We start from the raw sequence: 26687 nt of genomic DNA, 5'->3' as shown, positions 1-26687 counted from the left end.
TAGTGGGTTCGATCCCGGGACCACCCATACACAAAAAAATGTATGCACGCATGACTGTAAGTCGCTTTGGATAAAAGCGTCTGCTAAATGGCATATTATTATTATTATTATAGCTAGCTAACGTTAGCTTGCAAATCAGAGTTGAAACACGCTTGCTAGCTAACATAAGTTAGCAGGGATTGAAAGCTAGCTAGCTACATCCTATCAAACCTGTCCTCTGGTGTGTTTGTTCAGCCTGCTAGCTAATAGCCAATCCCAAGGCAAGCAAGGTTAGGAATCTAGCTAGCTGTGCGATGACGCTAACCGTTTTGCTAGCTAGCAAGCTAAACATTTGGCTAGCTGTGGCCATGGCAAGCAAGGTTGGAAATTAAGCTAGCTAACTATCCTGTTATGCTAGCGATTAAGCTAAACGTTTAGCTAGCTAGCATGGGGAGTATGGGGTAACGTTAGTTACAGCGTGGTGAGGGTAAATTCTTTCTTCAACATCTTGCTAGCTAGCTAGTTGTAGACAAACGACTTTCTACAATTTCTAGCTAGTTAGCAACATTACTGAAGCATTGTCTAACTAGCAACATGACATCATTTCTATTGTGGAGGCAGTGGGAACATAATTCAAGCTAGCCCAACTCGGGTTGACTTCAAAGAGGATTTAGATACAGCAGTTTTTTCTCTCGAATTCGAACAAAGAGGTACGCTACAACAGGACTTGTCTACTGAGAAAAGGCCATATGCCGGATATAGGATTTTCCAGATTTTCCCCAAAACGGATGTCCCAACCCGGAAATGAGAGAAAGGCCAATTGGTGTGCTGATGTGACTCTGTAAGGGCTACGATTGGCTGATTGTAAGGAAGTGACTAGGCTGGTGAATACTGATTGGCTCATTGTAAGGAAGTGAGTGTGCTGGTGAATGCTGATTAGCTGATCGTAAGGAAGTGACTGGGATGGTGAATGCTGATTGGCTGATCATAAGGAAGTGACTGGGCTGGTGAATGCTGATTGGCTGTACCTTAACTGGTCCAGTGTTCTTCAGTTCCATCACGTTGACGGAGTAGTTGACTCTTTTACCATACTGGTCAAACTGGATATTACCCGTCAGCCCATCCACACGCACCTACACACACACACACACACACACACACACACACACACACACACACACACACACACACACACACACACACACACACACACACACACACACACACAACACACACACACACACACACACACACACACACAGAGAGACACACAGACACACCACAAATACCCAGTATTTTACCCCATCCACATAAAACTACACAACAGACAAGATCATTGAAGACACTAAAACAAGCTAACAGCTGTTTCTATGGTAACCTGTTTGAGAGCGCGTTCTATCTCCACCCCCTGAGACCAGGGCACTGCTGGATTGGCCAGACAGTCCCCGTTATTGCCACGACGACTGAAGTCGATCCGCTGCTTGGTGAGTGTCCGGAACGCTTCAGTCATAACCTGGACCGCATCATAGGTCAGAGCTGATGTGTACTGGAGAGAGAGATGAAGAGAGAGAGAGAGAGAGAGAGAGAGAGACAGAGAGAGAGAGAGAGAGAGAGACAGAGAGAGAGAGAGAGAGAGAGAGAGAGAGAGACAGAGAGAGAGAGAGAGAGAGAGAGAGAGAGAGAGAGGGAGAGAGAGAGAGAGAGAGAGAGAGACAGAGAGACAGAGAGACAGAGAGAGAGAGAGAGAGAGACAGAGAGAGAGAGACAGAGACAGAGACAGAGACAGAGACAGAGACAGAGACAGAGAGAGAGAGAGAGAGGGAGAGAGAGAGAGAGAGAGAGAGAGAGAGAGAGAGAGAGAGGGAGAGAGAGACAGAGAGAGAGAGAGAGAGAGAGAGAGGGAGAGAGAGAGACAGAGAGACAGAGAGAGAGAGAGAGAGAGACAGAGAGAGAGAGACAGAGACAGAGACAGAGAGAGAGAGAGAGAGAGAGAGAGGGAGAGAGAGAGAGAGAGAGAGACAGAGAGACAGAGAGAGAGAGAGAGAGAGACAGAGAGAGAGAGACAGAGACAGAGAGAGAGAGAGAGAGAGAGAGAGAGAGAGAGAGAGAGAGAGAGAGAGAGACAGAGAGACAGAGAGAGAGAGAGAGAGAGAGAGACAGAGAGAGAGAGACAGAGACAGAGACAGAGACAGAGAGAGAGAGGAGAGGAGAGAGAGAGAGAGAGAGAGAGAGAGAGAGAGACAGAGACAGAGAGAGACAGAGACATAGAGAGAGAGAGAGAGGGACAGAGAGAGAGAGAGAGAGAGAGAGAGAGAGAGAGAGAGAGAGAGAGAGAGAGAGAGAGAGAGAAATGGTTAGAGGTTAGAGGCTCCAGGGTACTCCTTCCTGTACTGTCATGTATATTGATATTGATTACTGCATTGTTGGGAAAATAGCTTTCAAGAAAGGCTTTTCACAGTACACATGACAATAAAACCTGAAACCAGAGGGGTAGGGGTCAGGGGTCAGAGATTAGAGGTCATACCCTGATTCTGCTGAAAGCACCAGGGTTAGGGGTTGGGGTTAGGGTAGGGGTCAAGGGTTAGGGTTAGAGGTTAGAGGTCGTACCCTGATCCTGCTGTCAGCTCCAGGGGTTAGGGGTTGGGGTTAGGGTAGGGGTCGAGGGTTAGGGTTAGAGGTTAGAGGTCGTACCCTGATCCTGCTGTCAGCTCCAGGGTTAGGGGTTGGGGTTAGGGTAGGGGTCGAGGGTTAGGGTTAGAGGTTAGAGGTCGTACCCTGATCCTGCTGTCAGCTCCAGGGTTAGGGGTTGGGGTTAGGGGTAGGGGTCAAGGGTTAGGGTTAGAGGTTAGAGGTCGTACCCTGATCCTGCTGTCAGCTCCAGGGTTAGGGGTTGGGGTTAGGGTAGGGGTCAAGGGTTAGGGTTAGAGGTTAGAGGTCGTACCCTGGTCCTGCTGTCAGCTCCAGGGTTAGGGGTTGGGGTTAGGGTAGGGGTCAAGGGTTAGGGTTAGAGGTTAGAGGTCGTACCCTGATCCTGCTGTCAGCTCCAGGGTTAGGGGTTGGGGTTAGGGTAGGGGTCAAGGGTTAGGGTTAGAGGTTAGAGGTCGTACCCTGATCCTGCTGTCAGCTCCAGGGTTAGGGGTTGGGGTTAGGGTAGGGGTCGAGGGTTAGGGTTAGAGGTTAGAGGTCGTACCCTGATCCTGCTGTCAGCTCCAGGGTTAGGGGTTGGGGTTAGGGTAGGGGTCAAGGATTAGGGTTAGAGGTTAGAGGTCGTACCCTGATCCTGCTGTCAGCTCCAGGGTTAGGGGTTGGGGTTAGGGTAGGGGTCAAGGGTTAGGGTTAGAGGTTAGAGGTCGTACCCTGATCCTGCTGTCAGCTCCAGGGTTAGGGGTTGGGGTTAGGGTAGGGGTCAAGGGTTAGGGTTAGAGGTTAGAGGTCGTACCCTGATCCTGCTGTCAGCTCCAGGGTTAGGGGTTGGGGTTAGGGTAGGGGTCAAGGGTTAGGGTTAGAGGTTAGAGGTCGTACCCTGGTCCTGCTGTCAGCTCCAGGGTTAGGGGTTGGGGTTAGGGTAGGGGTCAAGGGTTAGGGTTAGAGGTTAGAGGTCGTACCCTGATCCTGCTGTCAGCTCCAGGGTTAGGGGTTGGGGTTAGGGTAGGGGTCAAGGGTTAGGGTTAGAGGTTAGAGGTCGTACCCTGATCCTGCTGTCAGCTCCAGGGTTAGGGGTTGGGGTTAGGGTAGGGGTCGAGGGTTAGGGTTAGAGGTTAGAGGTCGTACCCTGATCCTGCTGTCAGCTCCAGGGTTAGGGGTTGGGGTTAGGGTAGGGGTCAAGGATTAGGGTTAGAGGTTAGAGGTCGTACCCTGATCCTGCTGTCAGCTCCAGGGTTAGGGGTTGGGGTTAGGGTAGGGGTCAAGGGTTAGGGTTAGAGGTTAGAGGTCGTACCCTGATCCTGCTGTCAGCTCCAGGGTTAGGGGTTGGGGTTAGGGTAGGGGTCAAGGGTTAGGGTTAGAGGTTAGAGGTCGTACCCTGATCCTGCTGTCAGCTCCAGGGTTAGGGGTTGGGGTTAGGGTAGGGGTCAAGGGTTAGGGTTAGAGGTTAGAGGTCGTACCCTGATCCTGCTGTCAGCTCCAGGGTTAGGGGTTGGGGTTAGGGTAGGGGTCAAGGGTTAGGGTTAGAGGTTAGAGGTCGTACCCTGATCCTGCTGTCAGCTCCAGGGTTAGGGGTTGGGGTTAGGGTAGGGGTCAAGGGTTAGGGTTAGAGGTTAGAGGTCGTACCCTGATCCTGCTGTCAGCTCCAGGGTTAGGGTAGGGGTCAAGGGTTAGGGTTAGAGGTTAGAGGTCGTACCCTGATCCTGCTGTCAGCTCCAGGGTTAGGGGTTGGGGTTAGGGTAGGGGTCAAGGGTTAGGGTTAGAGGTTAGAGGTCGTACCCTGATCCTGCTGTCAGCTCCAGGGTTAGGGGTTGGGGTTAGGGTAGGGGTCAAGGGTTAGGGTTAGAGGTTAGAGGTCGTACCCTGATCCTGCTGTCAGCTCCAGGGTTAGGGGTTGGGGTTAGGGTAGGGGTCAAGGGTTAGGGTTAGAGGTTAGAGGTCGTACCCTGATCCTGCTGTCAGCTCCAGGGTTAGGGGTTGGGGTTAGGGTAGGGGTCAAGGGTTAGGGTTAGAGGTTAGAGGTCGTACCCTGATCCTGCTGTCAGCTCCAGGGTTAGGGGTTGGGGTTAGGGTAGGGGTCAAGGGTTAGGGTTAGAGGTTAGAGGTCGTACCCTGATCCTGCTGTCAGCTCCAGGGTTAGGGGTTGGGGTTAGGGTAGGGGTCAAGGGTTAGGGTTAGAGGTTAGAGGTCGTACCCTGATCCTGCTGTCAGCTCCAGGGTACTCTTTCTCCTCCAGTGCTTCCCATCTCTGGTCGAACTTGGAGACGAGTGGCTCCTCGAAGTCAACAATCTGGAACCCCGACACGTTGGCTCCCCCATACTGGATCTTAGACAGGTCACCATCAATGAAGCCCTGGACACACACACACTGAGTTAGTACCAGGCTGTGTGTGATGTCAGTACCAGTTATGTAGTAATAGGAGAGGTAGCAGGTATCATACCAGGTTAGCGATGATGTAATGATATCCTTTAACATGTCGGCCAATGGTGATGACCTGCCGGAACACAAAAAACAATATCTTATAAAACAATATCTTATAAAACAATATCTTATAAAACAACAATGTAAAACAATATCATATAAGGAAGGGATTAACACCGACGTTCTGTACATTACCTTGGAAATGATAGACGACGCAACGAGGAGTTAATTTTTTCAAGGTAATGTACAGAACTTCTGTGTTTATCCTGCTTATACAACAGTTGCCAAAGGAAACAACACTAAAGCATACATTTACCAGTAGAAATAAACATTTTTCATTGATATTTAAATTTTTATAAATTAATTCCTACTTTCTCATCTTTTGGTTGCTAGAGATGCAACCGAGTCGTTCGTTCCATTAGTTTGATATTTATGGACGTGACCCAGTCGTTCGTTCCATTAGTTTGATATTTATGGACGTGACCCAGTTGTTCGTTCCATTAGATTGATATTTATTGACGCGACCCAGTCGTTGGTTCCATTAGTTTGATATTTATGGGCACAACCCAGTCGTTCGTTCCATTAGTTTGATATTTATTGACGCGACCCAGTCGTTGGTTCCATTAGTTTGATATTTATGTACACGACCCAGTCGTTCGTTCCATTAGTTTGATATTTATGGACGTGACCCAGTCGTTCGTTCCATTAGTTTGATATTTATGGGCACAACCCAGTCGTTCGTTCCATTAGTTTGATATTTATGGACGTGACCCAGTCGTTCGTTCCATTAGTTTGATATTTATTGACGCGACCCAGTCGTTGGTTCCATTAGTTTGATATTTATGGGCACAACCCAGTCGTTCGTTCCATTAGTTTGATATTTATGGGCACAACCCAGTCGTTCGTTCCATTAGTTTGATATTTATGGACGTGACCCAGTCGTTCGTTCCATTAGTTTGATATTTATGGACACGACCCAGTCGTTCGTTCCATTAGTTTGATATTTATGGACACAACCCAGTTGTTCGTTCCATTAGTTCGATATTTATGGACGCGACCCAGTCGTTCGTTCCATTAGTTTGATATTTATGGACGTGACCCAGTCGTTCGTTCCATTAGTTTGATATTTATGGACGTGACCCAGTCGTTGGTTCCATTAGTTTGATATTTATGGACGTGACCCAGTCGTTCGTTCCATTAGTTTGATATTTATTGACGTGACCCAGTCGTTCGTTCCATTAGTTTGATATTTATGGACGTGACCCAGTCGTTGGTTCCATTAGTTTGATATTTATGGACGTGACCCAGTCGTTCGTTCCATTAGTTTGATATTTATGGACGTGACCCAGTCGTTCGTTCCATTAGTTTGATATTTATGGACACAACCCAGTTGTTCGTTCCATTAGTTTGATATTTATGGACGTGACCCAGTCGTTCGTTCCATTAGTTTGATATTTATGGACGTGACCCAGTCGTTCGTTCCATTAGTTTGATATTTATGGACGTGACCCAGTCGTTCGTTCCATTAGTTTGATATTTATTGACGTGACCCAGTCGTTCGTTCCATTAGTTTGATATTTATGGACGTGACCCAGTCGTTCGTTCCATTAGTTTGATATTTATGGACACAACCCAGTCGTTCGTTCCATTAGTTTGATATTTATGGACACAACCCAGTCGTTCGTTCCATTAGTTTGATATTTATGGACGTAACCCAGTCGTTCGTTCCATTAGTTTGATATTTATGGACGTGACCCAGTCGTTCGTTCCATTAGTTTGATATTTATGGACGTGACCCAGTCGTTCGTTCCATTAGTTTGATATTTATGGACGTGACCCAGTCGTTCGTTCCATTAGTTTGATATTTATGGACGTGACCCAGTCGTTCGTTCCCTTAGTTCGATATTTATGGACGTGGCCCAGTCGTTCGTTCCATTAGTTTGATATTTATGGACGTGACCCAGTTGTTCGTTCCATTAGTTTGATATTTATTGACGTGACCCAGTCGTTCGTTCCATTAGTTTGATATTTATGGACGTAACCCAGTTGTTCGTTCCATTAGTTTGATATTTATGGACGTGACCCAGTCGTTCGTTCCATTAGTTTGATATTTATGGACGTAACCCAGTTGTTCGTTCCATTAGTTTGATATTTATGGACGTGACCCAGTCGTTCGTTCCATTAGTTTGATATTTATGGACGCGACCCAGTTGTTCGTTCCATTAGTTTGATATTTATGGACGTGACCCAGTCGTTCGTTCCATTAGTTTGATATTTATTGACGTGACCCAGTCGTTCGTTCCATTAGTTTGATATTTATGGACGTGACCCAGTCGTTCGTTCCATTAGTTTGATATTTATGGACACAACCCAGTCGTTCGTTCCATTAGTTTGATATTTATGGACACAACCCAGTCGTTCGTTCCATTAGTTTGATATTTATGGACGTCACCCCGGACGTTTATCCCGAGACAGAAGAGTCATTTTCCTGTGCGTTTTAGCTGCCAACTTTAAGTTATTTTCCTTTTTTCCATCGCAACTTTTTTCCCTTATTCAACTTTTTCACTCCGGACGCTTTATCTGGACATGATTCGTCAACATCTTCAACATCTTCAACAGCCGAAGCTAAGTAGTAACATTAACATGATGTCTTCTAATTGCAGTCGCTGTACTCATAATATACAGGAGAATTCTCGCCTTACGGCGAGAATAGCTGTGCTACAAGCCCAGCTTCAGACGCAATCGTTAGGCAAGGGCAATATCAGTGTAGGAAAGGAAGAAACAGCGTCTGTGCCACCAGTAAGTACAGACAGTAACGTTAGTATAAATCCCCCCGCACAGTCCCCGCAGCCGGACAACTTTCTCATGGCTTCTGGAGGGAAATACTGCTGGAATGCTCAACCGGTGTCGCTCATTCAGCCGACAGAAACCTTCAACCGGTTTTCCCCATTATGTAGCGAGTCGGAGTCTGAGTCTGAGTCTTCTCTAGTCTCTACTCCTCCCGTTACGGGGTCTGAGACTCCGAAGGCTCCCACCATTAGCTCTGACAAATTGAAAACCCTAGTCATTGGCGACTCCATTACCCGCAGTATTAGACTTAAAACGAATCACCCAGCGATCATACACTGTTTACCAGGGGGCAGGCCTACCGACGTTAAGGCTAATCTAAAGATGGTGCTGGCTAAAGCTAAAACTGGCGAGTGTAGAGAGTATAGAGATATTGTTATCCACGTCGGCACCAACGATGTTAGGATGAAACAGTCAGAGGTCACCAAGTGCAACATAGCTTCAGCGTGTAAATCAGCTAGAAAGATGTGTCGGCATCGAGTAATTGTCTCTGGCCCCCTCCCAGTTAGGGGAAGTGACGAGCTCTACAGCAGAGTCTCAGCACTTAATCGCTGGTTGAAAACTGTTTTCTGCCCCTCCCAAAAGATAACATTTGTGGATAATTGGCCCTCTTTCTGGGACTCACCCACAAACAGGATCAAGCCTGACCTGCTGAGGAGTGACGGACTCCATCCTAGCTGGAGGGGTGCTCTCCTCTTATCTACCAACATAGATAGGGCTCTAACTCCTCTAGCCCCACAGTGAAATAGGGTGCAGGCCAGGCAGCAGGCTGTTAGCCAACCTGCCAGCTTAGTGGAGTCTGCCAATAGCACAGTCAGTGTAGTCAGCTCAGCCATACCCATTGAGACTGTGTCTGTGCCTCGACCTAGGTTGGGCAAAACTAAACATGGCGGTGTTCACCCTAGCAATCTTATTAGGATAAAGACCTCCTCCATTCCTGCCATTATTGAAAGAGATTGTGATACCTCACATCTCAAAATAGGGTTACTTAATGTTAGATCCCTCACTTCAAAGGCAGTCATAGTCAATGAACTAATCACTGATCATAATCTTGATGTGATTGGCCTGACTGAAACATGGCTTAAGCCTGATGAATTTGCTGTGTTAAATGAGGCCTCACCTCCTGGTTACACTAGTGACCATATTCCCCGTGCATCCCGCAAAGGCGGAGGTGTTGCTAACATTTACGATAGCAAATTTCAATTTACAAAAAAAAAAATGGCGTTTTCATCTTTTGAGCTTCTAGTCATGAAATCTATGCAGCCTACTCAATCACTTTTTATAGCTACTGTTTACAGGCCTCCTGGGCCATATACAGCGTTCCTCTCTGAGTTTCCTGAATTCCTATCAGACCTTGTAGTCATAGCAGATCATATTCTAATTTTTGGTGATTTTAATATTCACATGGAGAAGTCCACAGACCCACTCCAAAAGTCTTTCGGAGCCATTATCGACTCAGTGGGTTTTGTCCAACATGTCTCTGGACCTACTCACTGCCACAGTCATACTCTGGACCTAGTTTTGTCCCATGGAATAAATGTTGTAGATCTTAATGTTTTTCCACAAAATCCTGGACTATCGGACCACCATTTTATTACGTTTGCAATCGCAACAAATAATCTGCTCAGACCCCAACCAAGGAGCATCAAAAGTCGTGCTATAAATTCTCAGACAACACAAAAATTCATTGATGCCCTTCCAGACTCCTTCTGCCTACCCAAGGACGTCAGAGGACAAAAATCAGTTAACCACTTAACTGAGGAACTCAATTTAACCTTGCGCAATACCCTAGATGCAGTTGCACCCCTAAAAACGAAAAACATTTGTCATAAGAAACTAGCTCCCTGGTATACAGAAAATACCCGAGCTTTGAAGCAAGCTTCCAGGAAATTGGAACGGAAATGGCGCCACACCAAACTGGAAGTCTTCCGACTAGCTTGGAAAGACAGTACCGTGCAGTACCGAAGAGCCCTCACTGCTGCTCGATCATCCTACTTTTCCAACTTAATCGAGGAAAATAAGAACAATCCAAAATTTCTTTTTGATACTGTTGCAAAGCTAACTAAAAAGCAGCATTCCCCAAGAGAGGATGGCTTTCACTTCAGCAGTGATAAATTCATGAACTTCTTTGAGGAAAAGATCATGACCATTAGAAAGCAAATTACGGACTCCTCTTTGAATCTGCGTATTCCTCCAGGGCTTAGCTGTCCTGGATCTGCACAGCTCTGCGAGGGCCTGGGATCGGGAGAGACACTTAAGTGTTTTAGTACTATATCTCTTGACACAATGATGAAAATAATCATGGCCTCTAAACCTTCAAGCTGCATACTGGATCCTATTCCTACTAAACTGCTGAAGGAGCTGCTTCCTGTGCTTGGCCCTCCTATGTTGAACATAATAAACAGCTCTCTATCCACCGGATGTGTACCAAACTCACTAAAAGTGGCAGTGATAAAGCCTCTCTTGAAAAAGCCAAACCTTGACCCGGAAAATATAAAAAACTATCGGCCTATATCGAATCTTCCATTCCTCTCAAAAATTTTTGAAAAAGCTGTTGCGCAGCAACTCACTGCCTTTCTGAAGACAAACAATGTATACGAAATGCTTCAGTCTGGTTTTAGACCCCATCATAGCACTGAGACTGCACTTGTGAAGGTGGTAAATGACCTTTTAATGGCGTCAGACCGAGGCTCTGCATCTGTCCTCGTGCTACTAGACCTTAGTGCTGCCTTTGACACCATCGATCACCACATTCTTTTGGAGAGACTGGAAACCCAAATTGGTCTACACGGACAAGTTCTGGCCTGGTTTAGATCCTACCTGTCGGAAAGATATCAGTTTGTCTCTGTGAATGGTCTGTCCTCCGACAAATCAACTGTACATTTCGGTGTTCCTCAAGGTTCCGTTTTAGGACCACTATTGTTTTCACTATATATTTTACCTCTTGGGGATGTTATTCGAAAACATAATGTTAACTTTCACTGCTATGCGGATGACACACAGCTGTACATTTCAATGAAGCATGGTGAAGCCCCAAAATTGCCCTCGCTAGAAGCCTGTGTTTCAGACATAAGGAAGTGGATGGCTGAAAACTTTTTACTTTTAAACTCGGACAAAACAGAGATGCTTGTTCTAGGTCCCAAGAAACAAAGAGATCTTCTGTTAAATCTGACAATTCATCTTGATGGTTGTAAAGTCGTCTCAAATAAAACTGTGAAGGACCTAGGCGTTACTCTTGACCCTGATCTCTCTTTTGACGAACATATCAAGACTGTTTCAAGGACAGCTTTTTTCCATCTACGTAACATTGCAAAAATCAGAAATTTTCTGTCCAAAAATGATGCAGAAAAATTAATCCATGCATTTGTTACTTCTAGGTTAGACTACTGCAATGCTCTATTTTCCGGCTACCCGGATAAAGCACTAAATAAACTTCAGTTAGTGCTAAATACGGCTGCTAGAATCCTGACTAGAACCAAGAAATTTGATCATATTACTCCAGTGCTAGCTTCCCTACACTGGCTTCCTGTTAAGGCAAGGGCTGATTTCAAGGTTTTACTGTTAACCTATAAAGCGTTACATGGGCTTGCTCCTACCTATCTTTCCGAGTTGGTCCTGCCGTACATACCAATACGTACGCTACGGTCACAAGACGCAGGCCTCCTAATTGTCCCTAGAATTTCTAAGCAAACAGCGGGAGGCAGGGCTTTCTCCTATAGATCTCCATTTTTATGGAACAGTCTGCCTACCCATGTGAGAGACGCAGACTCAGTCTCAACCTTTAAGTCTTTACTGAAGACTTATCTCTTCAGTAGGTCATATGATTGAGTGTAGTCTGGCCCAGGAGTGTGAAGGTGAACGGAAAGGCTGGAGCAACGAACAGCCCTTGCTGTCTCTGCCGGGCCGGTTCCCCTCTCCACTGGGGTTCTCTGCCTCTAACCCTGTTGCAGGGGCTGAGTCACTGGCTTGCTGGTGCTCTTTCATGCCGTCCCTGGGAGGGGTGCGTCACTTGAGTGGGTTGAGTTACTGACGTGATCTTCCTGTCTGGGTTGGCGCCCCCCCCCCTTGGTTTGTGCTGTGGTGGAGACCTCTGTGGGCTATACTCGGCCTTGTCTCAGGATTGTAAGTTGGTGGTTGGGGATATCCCTCTAGTGGTGCGGGGGCTGTGCTTTGGCGGAGTGGGTGGGGTTATATCCTTCCTGTTTGGCCCTGTCCGGGGGTTTCTTCGGATGGGGCCACAGTGTCTCCGGACCGCTCCTGTCTCAGCCTCCAGTATTTATGCTGCAGTAGTTTATGTGTCGGGGGGCTGGGGTTAGTTGGTTATACCTGGAGTACTTCTCCTGTCTTATCCAGTGTCCTGTGTGAATTTAAGTATGCTCTCTCTAATTCTCTCGTTCTCTCTTTCTCTCCGAGAACCTGAGCCCTAGGACCATACGTCAGGACTACCGGGCATGATGACACCTTGCTGTCCCCAGTCCGCCTGGCCTTGCTGCTATTCCAGTTTCAACTGTTCTGCCTGCGGCTACGAAACCCCTACCTGTCCCAGACCTGCTGTTTTCAACTCTTAATGATCGGCTATGAAAAGCCAACTGAGAGACCTGAGCCCTAGGACCATACGTCGGGACTACCGGCCGTGGTGACTCCTTGCTGTCCCCAGTCCGCCTGGCCTTGCTGCTATTCCAGTTTAAACTGTTCTGCCTGCGGTTATGGAACCCCTACCTGTCCCAGACCTGCTGTTTTCAAACTCTTAATGATCGGCTATGAAAAGCCAACTGAGATTTATTCCTGATTATTATTTGACCATGCTTGTCACTTATTAACATTTTTGAACATCTTGGCATGGTTCTGTTATAATCTCCACCCGGCACAGCCAGAAGAGGACTGGCCACCCCTCATAGCCTGGTTCCTCTCTAGGTTTCTTCCTAGGTTTTCGCCTTTCTAGGGAGTTTTTCCTAGCCACCGTGCTTCTACACCTGCATTACTAGCTGTTTGGGGTTTTAGGCTGGGTTTCTGTACAGCACTTCGAGATATTAGCTGATGTAAGAAGGGCTATATAAAATAAAATTGATTGATTGATTGAGTTGTTCGTTCCATTAGTTTGATATTTATGGACGTAACCAAGTCGTTCGTTCTATTATTTGGATATTTATGGACGCGACCCAGTTGTCCGTTTTATATGTTCCGTTGCCATGTTCGCTGGCAACTTTCTTATCCCTTGCTTGCTAGCTAGCCAATTACCTAAGGCTAACACAGTCACGACCTTTGCAGACAGAATAACGGCAAAGTAGCTGCATTTGCGTTTGTTTAAGCTGTTTTCTATTGACATTCATTTGGACACATCAATAACAATGAGCTGATGATGCCCGATTTTGCCTGGCAGCTGGAAACGTTTGCTTTCTCGTCAAGACCCTCAACAGTGTTCATTACGAGGAGATAGTATTGCATATCAAACACTAGGCTAGAAGCTAGCTAAATCATTTGTTGCTAGCAAACCTGCCAATATGGCAACCGAATTCAAAAATACCAGTTGCTGAAAACAGCTGGTCAAACTAGAAACGTGGGAGTATTTGACTGCAACATAGGGACTGGATAAATGAATGCTCATCCCTCACCACATTAGGTCATCAGATGCTCCATGTCTCTGCCAAAAAAAATCTATGCTAGCTAATTAACTAGCTAAATCTTTCCTTGTTGGACCTGCATCTACAATGTATCCAATTTCAGTTTGTGTGGTTGTTGGTTTGGCTTTCTGTAACTTTGTAGCTAGTAGGGTCTGCATGTGTAGGCGTATATTGCGTCATGATTGCAAAGTGTCAAGATATCTTTTCCAACTGTCCTGTTATCTGTAATGTCCATTCTAGAATGCCTTTCTAGCTAATCAGAAACTAGTATTCTGGAATGTTGTGGTATAAAGCAATATACTCTATTGTAAAACAATGTCACAAATTACCCTTACCCTAACCCTAATACAGTGAACAGACAATATAACCCTTACTCTTACCCTAATACAGTGAACAGACAATATAACCCTAACCCTAATACAGTGAACAGACAATATAACCCTTACTCTTACCCTAATACAGTGAACAGACAATATAACCCTAACCCTAATACAGTGAACAGACAATATAACCCTTACTCTTACCCTAATACAGTGAACAGACAATATAACCCTAACCCTAATACAGTGAACAGACAATATAACCCTTACCCTTACCCTAATACAGTGAGCAGACAATATAACCCTAACCCTAACCCTAATACAGTGAACAGACAATATAACCCTTACCCTTACCCTTACCCTAATACAGTGAACAGACAATATAACCCTAACCCTAATACAGTGAACAGACAATATAACCCTTACCCTAACCCTAATACAGTGAACAGACAATATAACCCTTACCCTTACCCTAATACAGTGAACAGACAATATAACCCTAACCCTAATACAGTGAACAGACAACATAACCCTTACCCTAATACAGTGAACAGACAATATAACCCTTACCCTAATACAGTGAACAGACAATATAACCCTTACCCTAATACAGTGAACAGACAATATAACCCTTACCCTAACCCTAATACAGTGAACAGACAATATAACCCTTACCCTAACCCTAATACAGTGAACAGACAATATAACCCTTACCCTTACCCTAATACAGTGAACAGACAATATAACCCTTACCCTAACCCTAATACAGTGAACAGACAATATAACCCTTACCCTAACCCTAATACAGTGAACAGACAATATAACCCTTACCCTAATACAGTGAACAGACAATATAACCCTTACCCTTACCCTTACCCTTACCCTAATACAGTGAACAGACAATATAACCCTAACCCTAACCCTAATACAGTGAGCAGACAATATAACCCTTACCCTAATACAGTGAACAGACAATATAACCCTTACCCTAATACAGTGAACAGACAATATAAGCCTTACCCTAATACAGTGAACAGACAATATAACCCTTACCCTTACCCTAATACAGTGAACAGACAATATAACACTTACCCTAACCCTAATACAGTGAACAGACAATATAACCCTAACCCTTACCCTAATACAGTGAACAGACAATATAACCCTAACCCTAATACAGTGAACAGACAATATAACCCTAACCCTAACCCTAATACAGTGAACAGACAATATAACCCTTACCCTAACCCTAATACAGTGAACAGACAATATAACCCTTACCCTAACCCTAATACAGTGAACAGACAATATAACCCTTACCCTAACCCTAATACAGTGAACAGACAATATAACCCTAACCCTAACGCTAATACAGTGAACAGACAATATAGCCCTTACCCTAACCCTAATACAGTGAACAGACAATATAACCCTTACCCTAATACAGTGAACAGACAATATAACCCTTACCCTAATACAGTGAACAGACAATATAACCCTAACCATAATACAGTGAACAGACAATATAACCCTTACCCTAACCCTAATACAGTGAACAGACAATATAACCCTTACCCTAACGCTAATACAGTGAACAGACAATATAGCCCTTACCCTAACCCTAATACAGTGAACAGACAATATAACCCTTACCCTAATACAGTGAACAGACAATATAACCCTTACCCTAATACAGTGAACAGACAATATAACCCTTACCCTAATACAGTGAACAGAAAATATAACCCTAACCCTTACCCTAACCCTAACCCTAATACAGTGAACAGACAATATAACCCTTACCCTAATACAGTGAACAGACAATAAAACCCTTACCCTAACCCTAATACAGTGAACAGACAATATAACCCTTACCCTTACCCTAATACAGTGAACAGACAATATAACCCTTACCCTAATACAGTGAACAGACAATATAACCCTTACCCTAACCCTAATACAGTGAACAGACAATATAACCCTAACCCTAATACAGTGAACAGACAATATAACCCTTACCCTAACCCTAACCCTAATACAGTGAACAGACAATATAACCCTTACCCTAATACAGTGAACAGACAATATAACCCTTACCCTAATACAGTGAACAGACAATATAACCCTTACCCTAATACAGTGAAAAGACAATATAACCCTTACCCTAACCCTAATACAGTGAACAGACAATATAACCCTTAACCTAACCCTAATACAGTGAACAGACAATATAACCCTTACCCTAACCCTAATACAGTGAACAGACAATATAACCCTTACCCTAACCCTAATACAGTGAACAGACAATATAACCCTAACCCTAATACAGTGAACAGACAATATAACCCTTACTCTAACCTTAATACAGTGAACAGACAATATAACCCTTACCCTTACCCTAATACAGTGAACAGACAATATAACCCTTACCCTAACCCTAATACAGTGAACAGACAATATAACCCTTACCCTAACCCTAATACAGTGAACAGACAATATAACCCTTACCCTAACCCTAATACAGTGAACAGACAATATAACCCCTACCCTAACCCTAATACAGTGAACAGACAATATAACCCTAACCCTAATACAGTGAACAGACAATATAACCCTTACTCTAACCTTAATACAGTGAACAGACAATATAACCCTTACCCTTACCCTAATACAGTGAACAGACAATATAACCCTTACCCTAACCCTAATACAGTGAACAGACAATATAACCCTTACCCTTACCCTAATACTGTGAACAGACAATATAGCCCTAACCCTAATACAGTGAACAGACAATATAACCCTTACCCTAATACAGTGAACAGACAATATAACCCTTACCCTTACCCTAATACAGTGAACATACAATATAACCCTTACCCTAATACAGTGAACAGACAATATAACCCTTACCCTAACCCTAATACAGTGAACAGACAATATAACCCTTACCCTAATACAGTGAACAGACAATATAACCCTTACCCTTACCCTAATACAGTGAACAGACAATATAACCCTTACCCTAATACAGTGAACAGACAATATAACCCTTACCCTAATACAGTGAACAGACAATATAACCCTTACCCTAATACAGTGAACAGACAATATAACCCTTACCCTAATACAGTGAACAGACAATATAACCCTTACCCTAATACAGTGAACAGACAATATAACCCTTACCCTAACCCTAATACAGTGAACAGACAATATAACCCTTACCCTAATACAGTGAACAGACAATATAACCCTTACCCTAATACAGTGAACAGACAATATAACCCTTACCCTAACCCTAATACAGTGAACAGACAATATAACCCTTACCCTAATACAGTGAACAGACAATATAACCCTTACCCTAATACAGTGAACAGACAATATAACCCTTACCCTAACCCTAATACAGTGAACAGACAATATAACCCTTACCCTAACCCTAATACAGTGAACAGACAATATAACCCTAACCCTAACCCTAATACAGTGAACAGACAATATAACCCTAACCCTAATACAGTGAACAGACAATATAACCCTTACTCTTACCCTAATACAGTGAACAGACAATATAACCCTAACCCTAATACAGTGAACAGACAATATAACCCTTACTCTTACCCTAATACAGTGAACAGACAATATAACCCTAACCCTAATACAGTGAACAGACAATATAACCCTTACTCTTACCCTAATACAGTGAACAGACAATATAACCCTAACCCTAATACAGTGAACAGACAATATAACCCTTACTCTTACCCTAATACAGTGAACAGACAATATAACCCTAACCCTAATACAGTGAACAGACAATATAACCCTTACCCTTACCCTAATACAGTGAGCAGACAATATAACCCTAACCCTAACCCTAATACAGTGAACAGACAATATAACCCTTACCCTTACCCTTACCCTAATACAGTGAACAGACAATATAACCCTAACCCTAATACAGTGAACAGACAATATAACCCTTACCCTAACCCTAATACAGTGAACAGACAATATAACCCTTACCCTTACCCTAATACAGTGAACAGACAATATAACCCTAACCCTAATACAGTGAACATACAACATAACCCTTACCCTAATACAGTGAACAGACAATATAACCCTTACCCTAATACAGTGAACAGACAATATAACCCTTACCCTAATACAGTGAACAGACAATATAACCCTTACCCTAACCCTAATACAGTGAACAGACAATATAACCCTTACCCTAACCCTAATACAGTGAACAGACAATATAACCCTTACCCTTACCCTAATACAGTGAACAGACAATATAACCCTTACCCTAACCCTAATACAGTGAACAGACAATATAACCCTTACCCTAACCCTAATACAGTGAACAGACAATATAACCCTTACCCTAATACAGTGAACAGACAATATAACCCTTACCCTTACCCTTACCCTTACCCTAATACAGTGAACAGACAATATAACCCTAACCCTAACCCTAATACAGTGAGCAGACAATATAACCCTTACCCTAATACAGTGAACAGACAATATAACCCTTACCCTAATACAGTGAACAGACAATATAAGCCTTACCCTAATACAGTGAACAGACAATATAACCCTTACCCTTACCCTAATACAGTGAACAGACAATATAACACTTACCCTAACCCTAATACAGTGAACAGACAATATAACCCTAACCCTTACCCTAATACAGTGAACAGACAATATAACCCTAACCCTAATACAGTGAACAGACAATATAACCCTAACCCTAACCCTAATACAGTGAACAGACAATATAACCCTTACCCTAACCCTAATACAGTGAACAGACAATATAACCCTTACCCTAACCCTAATACAGTGAACAGACAATATAACCCTTACCCTAACCCTAATACAGTGAACAGACAATATAACCCTAACCCTAACGCTAATACAGTGAACAGACAATATAGCCCTTACCCTAACCCTAATACAGTGAACAGACAATATAACCCTTACCCTAATACAGTGAACAGACAATATAACCCTTACCCTAATACAGTGAACAGACAATATAACCCTAACCATAATACAGTGAACAGACAATATAACCCTTACCCTAACCCTAATACAGTGAACAGACAATATAACCCTTACCCTAACGCTAATACAGTGAACAGACAATATAGCCCTTACCCTAACCCTAATACAGTGAACAGACAATATAACCCTTACCCTAATACAGTGAACAGACAATATAACCCTTACCCTAATACAGTGAACAGACAATATAACCCTTACCCTAATACAGTGAACAGAAAATATAACCCTAACCCTTACCCTAACCCTAACCCTAATACAGTGAACAGACAATATAACCCTTACCCTAATACAGTGAACAGACAATAAAACCCTTACCCTAACCCTAATACAGTGAACAGACAATATAACCCTTACCCTTACCCTAATACAGTGAACAGACAATATAACCCTTACCCTAATACAGTGAACAGACAATATAACCCTTACCCTAACCCTAATACAGTGAACAGACAATATAACCCTAACCCTAATACAGTGAACAGACAATATAACCCTTACCCTAACCCTAACCCTAATACAGTGAACAGACAATATAACCCTTACCCTAATACAGTGAACAGACAATATAACCCTTACCCTAATACAGTGAACAGACAATATAACCCTTACCCTAATACAGTGAAAAGACAATATAACCCTTACCCTAACCCTAATACAGTGAACAGACAATATAACCCTTAACCTAACCCTAATACAGTGAACAGACAATATAACCCTTACCCTAACCCTAATACAGTGAACAGACAATATAACCCTTACCCTAACCCTAATACAGTGAACAGACAATATAACCCTAACCCTAATACAGTGAACAGACAATATAACCCTTACTCTAACCTTAATACAGTGAACAGACAATATAACCCTTACCCTTACCCTAATACAGTGAACAGACAATATAACCCTTACCCTAACCCTAATACAGTGAACAGACAATATAACCCTTACCCTAACCCTAATACAGTGAACAGACACTATAACCCTTACCCTAACCCTAATACAGTGAACAGACAATATAACCCCTACCCTAACCCTAATACAGTGAACAGACAATATAACCCTAACCCTAATACAGTGAACAGACAATATAACCCTTACTCTAACCTTAATACAGTGAACAGACAATATAACCCTTACCCTTACCCTAATACAGTGAACAGACAATATAACCCTTACCCTAACCCTAATACAGTGAACAGACAATATAACCCTTACCCTTACCCTAATACTGTGAACAGACAATATAGCCCTAACCCTAATACAGTGAACAGACAATATAACCCTTACCCTAATACAGTGAACAGACAATATAACCCTTACCCTTACCCTAATACAGTGAACATACAATATAACCCTTACCCTAATACAGTGAACAGACAATATAACCCTTACCCTAACCCTAATACAGTGAACAGACAATATAACCCTTACCCTAATACAGTGAACAGACAATATAACCCTTACCCTTACCCTAATACAGTGAACAGACAATATAACCCTTACCCTAATACAGTGAACAGACAATATAACCCTTACCCTAATACAGTGAACAGACAATATAACCCTTACCCTAATACAGTGAACAGACAATATAACCCTTACCCTAATACAGTGAACAGACAATATAACCCTTACCCTAATACAGTGAACAGACAATATAACCCTTACCCTAACCCTAATACAGTGAACAGACAATATAACCCTTACCCTAATACAGTGAACAGACAATATAACCCTTACCCTAATACAGTGAACAGACAATATAACCCTTACCCTAACCCTAATACAGTGAACAGACAATATAACCCTTACCCTAATACAGTGAACAGACAATATAACCCTTACCCTAATACAGTGAACAGACAATATAACCCTTACCCTAACCCTAATACAGTGAACAGACAATATAACCCTTACCCTAACCCTAATACAGTGAACAGACAATATAACCCTAACCCTAACCCTAATACAGTGAACAGACAATATAACCCTAACCCTAACGCTAATACAGTGAACAGACAATATAGCCCTTACCCTAACCCTAATACAGTGAACAGACAATATAACCCTTACCCTAATACAGTGAACAGACAATATAACCCTTACCCTAATACAGTGAACAGACAATATAACCCTAACCATAATACAGTGAACAGACAATATAACCCTTACTCTAACCCTAATACAGTGAACAGACAATATAACCCTTACCCTAACGCTAATACAGTGAACAGACAATATAGCCCTTACCCTAACCCTAATACAGTGAACAGACAATATAACCCTTACCCTAATACAGTGAACAGACAATATAACCCTTACCCTAATACAGTGAACAGACAATATAACCCTTACCCTAATACAGTGAACAGACAATATAACCCTAACCCTTACCCTAACCCTAACCCTAATACAGTGAACAGACAATATAACCCTTACCCTAATACAGTGAACAGACAATAAAACCCTTACCCTAACCCTAATACAGTGAACAGACAATATAACCCTTACCCTTACCCTAATACAGTGAACAGACAATATAACCCTTACCCTAATACAGTGAACAGACAATATAACCCTTACCCTAACCCTAATACAGTGAACAGACAATATAACCCTAACCCTAATACAGTGAACAGACAATATAACCCTTACCCTAACCCTAACCCTAATACAGTGAACAGACAATATAACCCTTACCCTAATACAGTGAACAGACAATATAACCCTTACCCTAATACAGTGAACAGACAATATAACCCTTACCCTAATACAGTGAAAAGACAATATAACCCTTACCCTAACCCTAATACAGTGAACAGACAATATAACCCTTAACCTAACCCTAATACAGTGAACAGACAATATAACCCTTACCCTAACCCTAATACAGTGAACAGACAATATAACCCTTACCCTAACCCTAATACAGTGAACAGACAATATAACCCTAACCCTAATACAGTGAACAGACAATATAACCCTTACTCTAACCTTAATACAGTGAACAGACAATATAACCCTTACCCTTACCCTAATACAGTGAACAGACAATATAACCCTTACCCTAACCCTAATACAGTGAACAGACAATATAACCCTTACCCTAACCCTAATACAGTGAACAGACAATATAACCCTTACCCTAACCCTAATACAGTGAACAGACAATATAACCCTTACCCTAACCCTAATACAGTGAACAGACAATATAACCCTAACCCTAATACAGTGAACAGACAATATAACCCTTACTCTAACCTTAATACAGTGAACAGACAATATAACCCTTACCCTTACCCTAATACAGTGAACAGACAATATAACCCTTACCCTAACCCTAATACAGTGAACAGACAATATAACCCTTACCCTTACCCTAATACTGTGAACAGACAATATAGCCCTAACCCTAATACAGTGAACAGACAATATAACCCTTACCCTAATACAGTGAACAGACAATATAACCCTTACCCTTACCCTAATACAGTGAACAGACAATATAACCCTTACCCTAATACAGTGAACAGACAATATAACCCTTACCCTAACCCTAATACAGTGAACAGACAATATAACCCTTACCCTAATACAGTGAACAGACAATATAACCCTTACCCTTACCCTAATACAGTGAACAGACAATATAACCCTTACCCTAATACAGTGAACAGACAATATAACCCTTACCCTAATACAGTGAACAGACAATATAACCCTTACCCTAATACAGTGAACAGACAATATAACCCTTACCCTAATACAGTGAACAGACAATATAACCCTTACCCTAATACAGTGAACAGACAATATAACCCTTACCCTAACCCTAATACAGTGAACAGACAATATAACCCTTACCCTAATACAGTGAACAGACAATATAACCCTTACCCTAATACAGTGAACAGACAATATAACCCTTACCCTAAACCTAATACAGTGAACAGACAATATAACCCTTACCCTAATACAGTGAACAGACAATATAACCCTTACCCTAATACAGTGAACAGACAATATAACCCTTACCCTAACCCTAATACAGTGAACAGACAATATAACCCTTACCCTAACCCTAATACAGTGAACAGACAATATAACCCTTACCCTAATACAGTGAACAGACAATATAACCCTTACCCTTACCCTTACCCTAATACAGTGAACAGACAATATAACCCTTACCCTTACCCTAATACAGTGAACAGACAATATAACCCTTACCCTAATACAGTGAACAGACAATATAACCCTTACCCTAACCCTAATACAGTGAACAGACAATATAACCCTAACCCTAATACAGTGAACAGACAATATAACCCTTACCCTAATACAGTGAACAGACAATATAACCCTAACCCTAATACAGTGAACAGACAATATAACCCTAACCCTAACCCTAATACAGTGAACAGACAATATAACCCTTACCCTAACCCTAATACAGTGAACAGACAATATAACCCTTACCCTAATACAGTGAACAGACAATATAACCCTTACCCTAACCCTAATACAGTGAACAGACAATATAACCCTTACCCTAACCCTAATACAGTGAACAGACAATATAACCCTTACCCTAACCCTAATACAGTGAACAGACAATATAACCCTTACCCTAATACAGTGAACAGACAATATAACCCTTACCCTTACCCTAATACAGTGAACAGACAATATAACCCTAACCCTAATACAGTGAACAGACAATATAACCCTTACCCTAACCCTAATACAGTGAACAGACAATATAACCCTTACCCTAATACAGTGAACAGACAATATAACCCTTACCCTTACCCTAATACAGTGAACAGACAATATAACCCTTACCCTAACCCTAACCCTAATACAGTGAACAGACAATATAACCCTTACCCTAATACAGTGAACAGACAATATAACCCTTACCCTAATACAGTGAACAGACAATATAACCCTTACCCTAACCCTAATACAGTGAACAGACAATATAACCCTAACCCTTACCCTAATACAGTGAACAGACAATATAACCCTTACCCTAATACAGTGAACAGACAATATAACCCTTACCCTAACCCTAATACAGTGAACAGACAATATAACCCTTACCCTAACCCTAATACAGTGAACAGACAATATAACCCTAACCCTAATACAGTGAACAGACAATATAACCCTTACCCTAACCCTAATACAGTGAACAGACAATTTAACCCTAACCCTAACCCTAATACAGTGAACAGACAATATAACCCTTACCCTAATACAGTGAACAGACAATATAACCCTAACCATAATACAGTGAACAGACAATATAACCCTAAACCTAACCCTAATACAGTGAACAGACAATATAACCCTTACCCTAACCCTAATACAGTGAACAGACAATATAACCCTTACCCTTACCCTAATACAGTGAACAGACAATATAACCCTAACCCTAATACAGTGAACAGACAATATAACCCTTACCCTAATACAGTGAACAGACAATATAACCCTTACCCTAATACAGTGAACAGACAATATAACCCTTACCCTAATACAGTGAACAGACAATATAACCCTTACCCTAATACAGTGAACAGACAATATAACCCTTACCCTTACCCTAATACAGTGAACAGACAATATAACCCTTACCCTAACCCTAATACAGTGAACAGACAATATAACCCTAACCCTAACCCTAATACAGTGAACAGACAATATAACCCTTACCCTAACCCTAATACAGTGAACAGACAATATACAATAGAACTTAATGGATCCCAATAGAAATCAATGGATCCCAATAGAAATCAATGGATCCCAATATAACTAAATTGATCCCAATATAATTAAATGGATCCCAATAGAACTCAATGAATCCCAATATAACTCAATGGATCCCAGTAGAACTCAATGGATCCCAATACAACTCAATGGATCCAAATATAATTAAATGGATGCCAATAGAACTCAATGGATCCCAATAGAATTCAATGGATCCCAGTATAACTCAATGGATCCCAATATAACTCAATGGATCCCAATACAACTCAATGGATCCAAATATAATTAAATGGATCCCAATACAACTCAATGGATCCAAATATAATTAAATGGATGCCAATAGAACTCAATGGATCCCAATAGAATTCAATGGACCCCAATAGAACTCAATGGATCCCAATAGAACCCAATAGAGGACATCAGTTCCCAATAAAGAACACAGTAGAACCTCACCTGTTCCATAATGTCTAGACAGACAGACCAACCTGGTCCATAATGTCTAGACAGACAGACCAACCTGTTCCATAATGTCTAGACAGACAGACCAACCTGTTCCATAATGTCTAGACAGACAGACCAACCTGTTCCATAATGTCTAGACAGACAGACCAACCTGTTCCATAATGTCTAGACAGACAGACCAACCTGTTCCATAATGTCTAGACAGACAGACCAACCTGTTCCATAATGTCTAGACAGACCAACCTGTTCCATAATGTCTAGACAGACAGACCAACCTGTTCCATAATGTCTAGACAGACAGACCAACCTGTTCCATAATGTTTTTGACCTTGTCCTGTTCACAGTCCAGACAGACAGACAGACAGACCAACCTGGTCCATGATGTCTTTAACCTTGTCTTGTTCACAGTCTAGACAGACAGACAGACAGACAGACATACAGTCTAGACAGACAGACAGACAGACAGACAGACAGACAGACAGACAGACAGACCAACCTGGTCCATGATGTCTTTAACCTTGTCTTGTTCACAGTCTAGAATGACTCTCCTCTCCTTCCGTATCTCCAGGTCTTGGAACAGGGAGCGATAAGCCTCGTCCTTCCTCTCATCCTTCAGGTTGCCCACGTTGATGGCTGTTACAACCCACTTCCTCTCTGCTGCTGTATCCAGGATCACTTGCAGGGTGGACAGACCTATACAGACACACACACACGGTAGGTTAGAAAGGTAACTGGGGTTAGGGTTAGACAGAACAGTTGGCAGCCCAGAGGTTAGAGGTTATTGGTTCAAGTCCCGTGCCGCCTGAACTGGCTCCTTACTACTACTCACTGCCGTTGTGCCCTTGATCAAGGCACAAAAAATAGCTCTCCATCCAGGAGCACTGCACCGCAGCTCACCCTGTGCTTCTCAACATGTGTATGTGTGTCTAGGTGTCCCGAGTGGCGCAGTGGTCTAAGGCACTGCATCGCAGTGCTAGCTGTGCCACTAGAGATCCTGGTTCGAATCCAGGCTCTGTCGTAGCCGGCCGCGACCGGGAGACCCATGGGGCGGCGCACAATTGGCCCAGCGTCGTCCAGGGTAGGGGAGGGAATGGCCGGCAGGGATGTAGCTCAGTTGAACATGGCGTTTGCAACGCCAGGGTTGTGGGTTTGATTCCCACGGGGGGCCAGTATGAAAAATACAAAAAATAAAAAAATGTATGCGCTCACTAACTGTAAGTCGCTCTGACTAAAATGTAAATGTAAAATGTGTCTGGGCTTGGGAAAAAGACAGAAGACTAATTTCTGTTCTAACCAGAGGTGTCTGGGCTTGGGAAAAAGACAGAAGACTAATTTCTGTTCTAACCAGAGGTGTCTGGGCTTGGGAAAAAGACAGAAGACTAATTTCTGTTCTAACCAGAGGTGTCTGGGCTTGGGAAAAAGACAGAAGACTAATTTCTGTTCTAACCAGAGGTGTCTGGGCTTGGGAAAAAGACAGAAGACTAATTTCTGTTCTAACCAGAGGTGTCTGGGCTGGGGAAAAAGACAGAA

General features: G+C 42.7%; 1 protein-coding gene across 2 annotated transcripts in view; it reads right to left on the bottom strand.

Annotated features, from left to right (window-relative positions):
• Positions 1–26687, bottom strand: part of LOC311126455 (glutamate receptor 2-like) — a gene marked incomplete at both ends in the record, with an annotated part of 120512 nt that overhangs the window by 26688 nt on the left and 67137 nt on the right. For both annotated transcript variants that reach the window (XM_084200451.1, XM_084200450.1), the window contains 5 exons: positions 1008–1112; positions 1358–1525; positions 4817–4975; positions 5064–5117; positions 25654–25850. In XM_084200451.1, the coding sequence (XP_084056577.1) occupies positions 1008–1112; positions 1358–1525; positions 4817–4975; positions 5064–5117; positions 25654–25850 (683 nt within the window). The remainder of the gene's footprint in view (positions 1–1007; positions 1113–1357; positions 1526–4816; positions 4976–5063; positions 5118–25653; positions 25851–26687) is intronic.

This window comes from Coregonus lavaretus (genome assembly GCF_964263955.1).
Source record: "Coregonus lavaretus genome assembly, contig: HAP1_SCAFFOLD_1047, whole genome shotgun sequence".
NCBI lineage: Eukaryota > Metazoa > Chordata > Actinopteri > Salmoniformes > Salmonidae > Coregonus > Coregonus lavaretus.
The sequence above is the reverse complement of the archived record's forward strand: the minus strand, read 5'-3'. Positions and strand labels throughout refer to the sequence as shown.